General features: G+C 32.2%; 1 protein-coding gene across 3 annotated transcripts in view; it reads right to left on the bottom strand.

Moving 5' to 3' along the window:
- The window catches only part of LOC106462887 (alpha-(1,6)-fucosyltransferase-like), a 19,795-nt gene that overhangs the window by 7,591 nt on the left and 3,559 nt on the right, over nt 1-8,645 (bottom strand). For all 3 annotated transcript variants that reach the window (XR_002611368.1, XM_022390290.1, XM_022390291.1), the window contains exons 3-6: nt 7,836-7,950; nt 6,254-6,491; nt 3,882-4,119; nt 1,356-1,532 (exon numbers count right to left, since the gene is read on the bottom strand). Coding sequence is in view for 2 of the 3 variants with exons in the window: in XM_022390290.1 (XP_022245998.1) it covers nt 1,356-1,532; nt 3,882-4,119; nt 6,254-6,491; nt 7,836-7,950 (768 nt within the window). In the remaining variant the exon portion in view is untranslated. The remainder of the gene's footprint in view (nt 1-1,355; nt 1,533-3,881; nt 4,120-6,253; nt 6,492-7,835; nt 7,951-8,645) is intronic.

The following is an 8,645-nucleotide window of genomic DNA, read 5'->3' as shown; positions in this document are numbered from 1 at the left end:
AAATGAAATATCAAACCAAACCAAGCCTTTATAGTAGTGAGGTATCGAAATCGAACTGGTGTATTTAAGTGTTTTACACAGAGTATTCATATGGTTTGTTAATATAGAGCAAAGCCACACGGGGCCATCTGCTGTGTCCACCGCAGAGACCAGAACCCCGGATTTCAGCGGGGCACAAGAATCTTCATCTATGCAGGTCTTGTAAATCATCTACGTATGTTTTGAATTACTAAGAAAATTTTTTCTTCTTATTTTGAGAGCGACTTATAGTTGATCTGGTCATAAATGTTACTTTTAGTTTTAAATTCAAGAGATTGAGTATTTAAAATAAATTTGCTTTGCTAATGGATGATCGAAACAAAAAAAACGGATTTATAGCAGTTTTTATAATAGCGATTTCCAGTAAAATAAAATTTTCGTTGGAAAGCAACATAAGAGCTGTCTGCGCATATCTACTAGAGGGAAAGCAGCTAGTCAGTAGCCCCCCGCCCCACCCCTTCCCGCCACCTCTTGGACAAAATAGGTAACAACTTTCCAGAATATTACTGTATGAATGATAGCCATGCGGGCACATTTTCAACGGCTATAGAAACATTACAACCGAAACAATATCATTATTTGCTGTTCTTTAATTTAATGTTCTTTAATGTTGGAACGTTACATTTGATTACTTTGTTTTTAAAAGCAATATTAAACCAATTTATAAGAAACCCTACATCAGGAGACGACAGATAGATGTCGCTGGTTCAAGATAAAAGAGATCAGACAGGTGTAACTATATGTCGACTGTTGCTTTGTGTCTAAAAGTAAACATTTATCACATATTTGGAATAAAGAATAACAAAAACACTATTTATTCTTCGTAGTATACGTGATTTCTTTCACTATTTTCTAATAAATGATATAAAAATAGCAACAAATTACTGGGTGTAACGGGTAATTTAGTAAGTTTATGTTTTAAAACTTAATTCATTGAAGATATTTTTTAAACTTTACTAATATTTCCCGAAGTATTTTTCTGTGTTAAAGTTCAACTAGGTTCTCTAACTTCTCACTCAGAAAAGTCAGTATGTCAAAAAATGTCTTAGAACTTATCGAACTCTTACACTTTGAAACACGTTTTGTAGTTCAATCAAGTTTTAGAATTGTTTTCTCAAAACACGGAGTTTGGTTTAACTAAGTTTAAAAAAGGAACCCAATATTTTATTTTTTATTACTAATTTCTATGATGTATTCACAAAATGAAACATTTAAGCAATTTTTAACCTTTCGGATTGCACGCAGGTCTAGAGATGTTCATGAAATATTTACTTTCAGTACTGCCAAGGATGTTCACACTCGACTCCAACACTTACTTATTCCAGCATTCTTCGAGTAAATTAGGATCATCCGTAGCAATGTACACTTGTCTTTTTTCGATTGGCTGCTTCAATTCCAGCTGCTTATAATAGGTTTTTACATGTTCCATATATTCCTCTACTTTGTGGAAAGCTCCTTCGGACCACAGCTTGTCTGTTCGTCGCACATGGATCCTAGAAATTAAATTTTATAAGCATAGCACTAAAAATATAAGTGCTTGAATGCAGAAATGAACAAGAATAATAATTTGAAATTTCCCAAGTAAACCTAAATCATACATACTTTGTTTCAAATTAACATTCTTATCATTATTTGATAACGAACATAACTTATACATTCACTTCCTACAATACATCTTTGTCAGTGATCACGATTCTGTATAGTCTTAAAATAAAGCTAAAATACCATATTGCGAGTCGCCATAAGTATATAGTCCCACATGTAATCGTAACATAAATCAAAAATCAAATCAAATCTGGAATTGGAATCTTTAACTTGTAGCTTGTGCCCACGTTGGCTAAACTAGTAGGTCAGAGAATCTTAGAATTCAGGTATAGCCGTCTCCAATTTGAACTATTGGTCAGAAGGCGGCAGTGCCCGTTGGCGCAAGGGCTTAGCCCTGTTCTTTGAACCGAATAACTAGTTTATCTGTCAAGTTGAGAAAGTTGCTAAAGCTAAGAGTGTGGAGCATGTACAGCGGCATGCTAACCACTAAGTCACACATGGCCCTTTAAAAATTGTGGTTACCAAGTTTAATGCACTGATATCTCCAAAGCAAAAATATAATTCTTAGTTAATCCCAACCACACATTGATTATTATTTCGCATACCGTATGAGCAAGTATTTATGCTTGATATTAAAAAAAAAGTGATTTAAATAAAATTTCATATCAGTAGTAAAGATTACTTAAATTAGATCCAGAAGTAAAACCTATTTTGTAAAGGCAAAAAGAAAACATCCGGAAGGGTATTTTTTTTTATTAAAAATCGTCTCCTTCCACGTTCTATGACTGAGCGTAAGCAAAATAACTTTCTTAAGTGTAGCTGGCGTTCTTATAAAAAATGTGTCACATCTACCGTTAGTTATTGGAAAATATTCTAGAAAGTATTAGTAGACGAATAAGGAATAAAAGGGACATGATCAAGTTAACAAGTTTAAGAGAGAGATTGTGATTTAAACATAATCTATATCTACCTTCCCTATTGATATTTTTTATGAATATGTTTTGTTTTAATAATGTTAGATGAAGTCAAATGTGTTGACTTAAAAAGAAGAGATTCAGATTACAAAACAAAAACGAGTTTTCCAGTTCTGCAGTGATGTAGGGAATGGTCCTCTCTTAATTAAGCACAGAACGTTAGAAGTCAGTTCTATACAGACGATCAAGAGAGACCTAGATAAAGAGTATGAGAAGGTATGGGTAACTTACTTTCGAGTAGAAAACAAACAGCATTAAAGTAGCTTGAACAAAGCCCCCCATGTGATAACTGATAGGCACCACACGCTTTTTTTGCATATTTTAAACAAATTAATTTACTCATAATGAGTAGATTACTTACTCATGATTTGCGTATTAGGTTACATGTTTTACTAGCACGAGTAGATTTCGGTCCATCTCCTTATTATAATTAATTAAAATTTAATCATTATGTTCTTTTGCCACACATTCCAGATATATTACTTAGAACAATCAAAAGAGGAATATATAAGTCATGTTCGCTATATATTTCTTTTTAATAACTTGGTAACACGAGAGCTAATTTACTAAATAACCCTTTCTTATTGATTACAACATAAAAGACTAATAGTAAGTATACGTTTTAGCTTTCAAATAATTGCTTTAATATTTTTTCCCACGTGAACTAGTAGATACAACTATATTTGACAACATAATAAAATTTTTGGCGAATCTAAAATGGGGATCCCTGTGTTATCTGCGTTCAAATTTTGTCATATAGGTATTGCGTAACTTTGTTTCCTTTCATAAAATTATCGTCATACTGCTGACAAAATGGCGGAAGGGTCGATAGATTCGGAAGCAAGCCCTGGTGGTTATCAATTGAGGTAAGCCTTATTTAAAATAATTTTATTACATGATTTTCATAAAAAGATTTTGTTATATTTGGAAATGTGTTTCTTGGAAATAGAAGTAAAGAAAATATTTCCCATTTTAGATTTTTCTCGACTTTTAAAGTGTTGTTGACAAATGGTTTGAGATTCCAAAACAGTAAAAAATAGCTTTAAAGCAATTATTTGAAGGTTAAGGCTATTTTTTTTAGGAGTAATTGTACTGGTCTATAAGAACAACTGTTCGTAGAATAAGGAACATAGTTCTCATTCTTTCATCCCACAACTCCAAGGAAAGTTAGATAATAATCTTAAAAACAAGTTTTACCATCTGTTTAACTTCTAAAAAATAAATATTCAAAAAGTGTGTATTTACTCCAAATATAGGCTTTTGATTGAACGTTTAATATATAATTTTATTTAACCGCTTCTTAAATAGCACCTAAATGCGTACCCCACCACTGGAAGATTAAAGTCCACTTTTTTCTCTGCTTCTTTAAGAAACTTTGATAAGCTTTCTTGTGGACGTAGAAGGTATTTCAAAAACTGACCAATCCACCACACTATAGGATTGCTATGGAGACGCATAAATCTATCAGACAGGTCTTTAGGAATGACAGGAGGAAGGTAAGGAGGACGTGGATGAACTTCGTCAAGAATCGGTAAATAAATCACTTGGGCATCATTTGACTCTGAAAGGAGACAAAAACACATACATACATTTACTGAAAATATATTTTCGTAAGATACAGGGATTTAGTCAATAAAAAGCCAATCTTTTAAAAACAATCGTGCTAGGACTTCAAGTTATGAAAGTGATCACACGAGAATGTATTTGACGTGACGAATTTACTTAAAATTTCCGTGTTCCTTCCCTAAAATATCTTGATACTGATCATTTAAAAAAAACTAAAGTTGTACATTTGTGATTTTCCTTAAGTCTTATGTATGAAAAGAAAACAAGAAAGATGTATCACATCTTTTACTGAAACGTAAATAAGATCAGTATTTTGGTCTAAGATGCAAAACTCTAGTCACCAACAATTTAACCAAGTAACTATTCCTACCTGTCAGCACCTGTGTATTGGCGTTAAAATCACATTCGGATACTTTAACCTTCAAAACATTTAAACATAATTTTTGTAATGGACTTAAACCCATGATTTTAAAATTTCTATAAAAAAGTAGTTCAAAGATAAAAATAATTGTTATCCGTAATTGTATCCTAACATGTTACATTTAACTATATCCCATCGTAACACTCTATCTTAATTAACATGTTACATTAATATCCATCGTAACACTCTATCTTAATTAACATGTTACATTAATATCCATCGTAACACTCTATCTTAATTAACATGTTACATTAATATCCATCGTAACACTCTATCTTAATTAGAATCCGTTTTTCATAATATTTCTTCTTAAATGTCTACATGTTATATTTAGCTATATATCATTCGGTTGTTATGAAGCACAATGCTCCACAATGAGCTAGATATGCTTTGCCTGCCACGGGTATCGAAATCCGATTTTTAGCATTGTAAGACTGCATTCTTACCGTTGAGCCATTGGGGAACTATATATTATATCATAACAAACTAACTTAAGTATGTGAAGTACGTTTTAATATTTCTTGTTAAATGTCTACGTGTTACATTTAACTATATCGTATCATAACAATCTAGCTTAAGTATGTGAAGTTTGTTTAAATATTTCTTGTTAAATGTCTACGTGCTACATCTAACTATATTGTATCTTAATAATATAACTTAAGTAAAAAGTCCACGTTTTACAATATTTCTTGACACTCAAGTGACCGTGGCAATAAGTAAAATGATAAAATATTCTGCCTAGTGCGCTAGCAATACGAAACTGATAAAAAAGGACATGCTTTATGAACTTTTTTGATATACTGTTTAAATAATTAATTCAACAAATTATTTACTGCTATGACAGAGCAACATAAAATTCATAAAAACCTAGCTTTTAGTTTAGCAGAAAAAACAAAATATGCTCGGTCTTTACAAATATACTCGAGAAACTTGAAACACATTAAACGAAAATTATTATTGCACGTGATTTTAGATTTCTATCTATGCGTCTGTTTATCGCGTAAAAGTTGTTAAATCTTAATTATCTTGTCGCTGTTTACAATACGACCACATAGATTACGGAATTTTGAACTTCGCTTACCAGTTCATTGATATTCGTTCATACACAGTCGATATAATAAGCTTTAATAAGCTTTATGACCTTAATAAATCATTATAAACAAACCAATTTCTTTATTTTGCTTTTGACCCACAGACAGTCAATGAAATATTTGTTATAAAAATACAAAATTAATGACCTTATTATGTACTTTTCAACTGAATTAGATTAACCGTACTTGATTAACTTCTTGAGAGAAAAGTGGCAACAGTGAATGAATCATTTTGATCAGCTCCTGCTTGTAAAACATTTCAACGAAAACAAAACTCGCGTATGGTTATGGCTCGTGACATTGGCACAGTACAAAACTGCCATACGGCTATAGCACGTGATGTTGACATTTTTAGTACAAAACTGGCATATGGTTATAGCTCGTAATGTTGGGATTTTTAGTACAAAACTGGAATATGGCTATATCTCATGATGTTGGTATCTTGAATACAAAATTAATATACGATTATAGCTCGCGATGTTGGCATCTGCAGTAAAAATTGGCACATGATTATAGCTCATGATGATGGCATCTTTAGCACAAAAAATTTAGTTTAGATAACTATCAGATCTTACCATTTGGATTTTCTCAGAGATATATACAGACGGAATTTATACCTGACCAGTTAGCTCGAGAAACCCCGTATTCATCAGTACAGTTGACACTGATTGGCTGAAACATCGCTTCCCAGCCTTCTCTTGAGTATCTCCAGTTTTTAGATCGCAAAATTAAGGTCCGCTGGGTTCCATATGCTACAATAAAACAGTATACCGCATGATGAATCTGGCACCCGAAACCACAGTTTTTATCGATGTCACACACTAACTTATTAGTCTTGCTGCAGTCCTTGGGATTCTAAATGTACAAACATAAATATATAAAGAACCTTTATTGTACGAACTATTACAAAACCATTGTGAATTTCTACGAAATTAGAATAAGATTAAAGAGAAGAAAAACGTCCATCAGACTGATGGTTCTACAAAATAAGTTTCGTTATGTTTGTATACCTGCTCATAACGAGTACATCAAATACATTACGATACTCATTGTACTCCTAAGTATCTTTTATAATTCAAAGTCTTGACTATACCATTATGTAAATATATGATCTTATGTTTGTTTTATGCGTATTAAGGCCCAAATAAGCCAGTGTTTTCTAATAATACAAACTGACTAAGCTCAAATCAAATTTTCTCCAACTGATACTGGAAGATAATTCATAGAACAACTAGAATACTAACCTATTATTCGCTACTTAGGGTTAGGTCGAAGCCTTTCAACATCGTTATTCTTACCAGAAACTGGTGATAGAAGTACTTGCCGAACTTTCAGATAGCAATTTGCATTAACAATGGTGAAAAATTAAATGGTAGCAGTAATACTGTCTATTTTCTGTTTATCTGCACTACAGTAGGCCTAGTGGTTAGAAAAATAAATAAATTAGTAACTAAATGAATAAATCCCATCCAGAGGCGTCACTAGGCGCTGGCACTAGCCCGTGCCCCGATTTCATTTAACAATGCCCCGAATCCCCAGTTGGCGTCTTGATATCATACTAAACCGCCGAAAATTCTTGCCCCTATGGGCTCTTGCCTCGAATCTTTTAAGTTCCTAGCGACACCTCTGATCCCATCCTTTAGATAAAACTTGAAGAACGAACTTTATTTTGGCAGGAATTTAAACCTTCGTAATCTAATAAGTTAGATTTTGTCCCTAAATGTTTGTATTTAAACCCAAATCGAGATGTATATTATGAGATTCTAACCTAAAAAAAAGAAAAATTTGTCCATAGATCTTTCTTTCTTATTCTTAGAATCTCATAATAGACATCTCGATTTGGGTTTTTATGTTAAATTCCATCATTGTTATATAGTGCTGATTTGACCTCATATATACAACTGATGAATTTATAGTATTATAACTATTTATTTATAAATACATGTGTATGTGTGTGTGTGTGTAGTTTACGAACGTGACACTTAAATTCCATCTGACATTTTCTTTTTAAATTGAAAGCAACTTTGACTTTCATTTGCAAAGCTGTGATTTCTTCGAATATATATAGTTTATTTATTGTTTGTCGAAGACGTCTTGAGATTTTTAAATAGATGATGACTTGAAAGCTTCTTATATTTGTGAAAAACTAAGACATAATTATTGATGTTCTTTTTACAGCGTAGTGGACAGGAAACATACCTGCAGATATCTAAGTCTCCGCTGGACCAGATCACTAAGTTCTTGGGCTTCTTTTTGTCTCCAAGTTTCCATGCCATCTACTTCCTGGAGTTTTTTTAAATCCAACATAAGAGACCTACATAAAAAATACGTATCGTTACAAGGCCGAATAGGGTAGCTCAGTAGTTTCTAGTGGGTTGAGAAACGCTGCTGCTAACTGGTACACGTATTAGCATTAATATCCCATTAAACTAGCATTTTATTTATTAAGATTTGTAATCATATAATAACCTTTATTTCATATTAACTTCGGAAAACCTTTAGTAACACTTAAGCCTAACTTCTTTTTTAAATCGTTCGTAATAGAAATATACAGATATAGTAATTTTTATGAAGTACGAAGTTTTTTATTCTTATGTTATATTGTTCTATATAGTTTGAAGTGTTTAAACTGAATACGCCAAATCACTTTATAATGTCAGCTAGTTCATTTGTTTGTTTTTGAAGTTAAGCACAAAGCTACACAATGGACTATCTATGCTCTGCCCACCACGCGTATCGAAACCCGGATTCTAGCGTTCTAACCCCGCAGACATTCCGCTGTGCTACTGGAGGGGCAAGTTCATGTGATTGCTGTATTGAGTTAACGTGTTATTTATACTTAACCAATTAAATTATTTCAACTTGGTTGATTAAAATAGTAAATACAAAAAAACTACTCTAAAACACAACATTGGTGAAATTAACTGTGTTATTATCCACGTATCTATTCAACATCTTAAAAGTTCTCTTATGAATAAATATATATATATATATATATATATATATACA

Source organism: Limulus polyphemus, unplaced genomic scaffold (assembly GCF_000517525.1).
Source record: "Limulus polyphemus unplaced genomic scaffold, Limulus_polyphemus-2.1.2 Scaffold1275, whole genome shotgun sequence".
Lineage (NCBI taxonomy): Eukaryota > Metazoa > Arthropoda > Merostomata > Xiphosura > Limulidae > Limulus > Limulus polyphemus.
The sequence above is the reverse complement of the archived record's forward strand: the minus strand, read 5'-3'. Positions and strand labels throughout refer to the sequence as shown.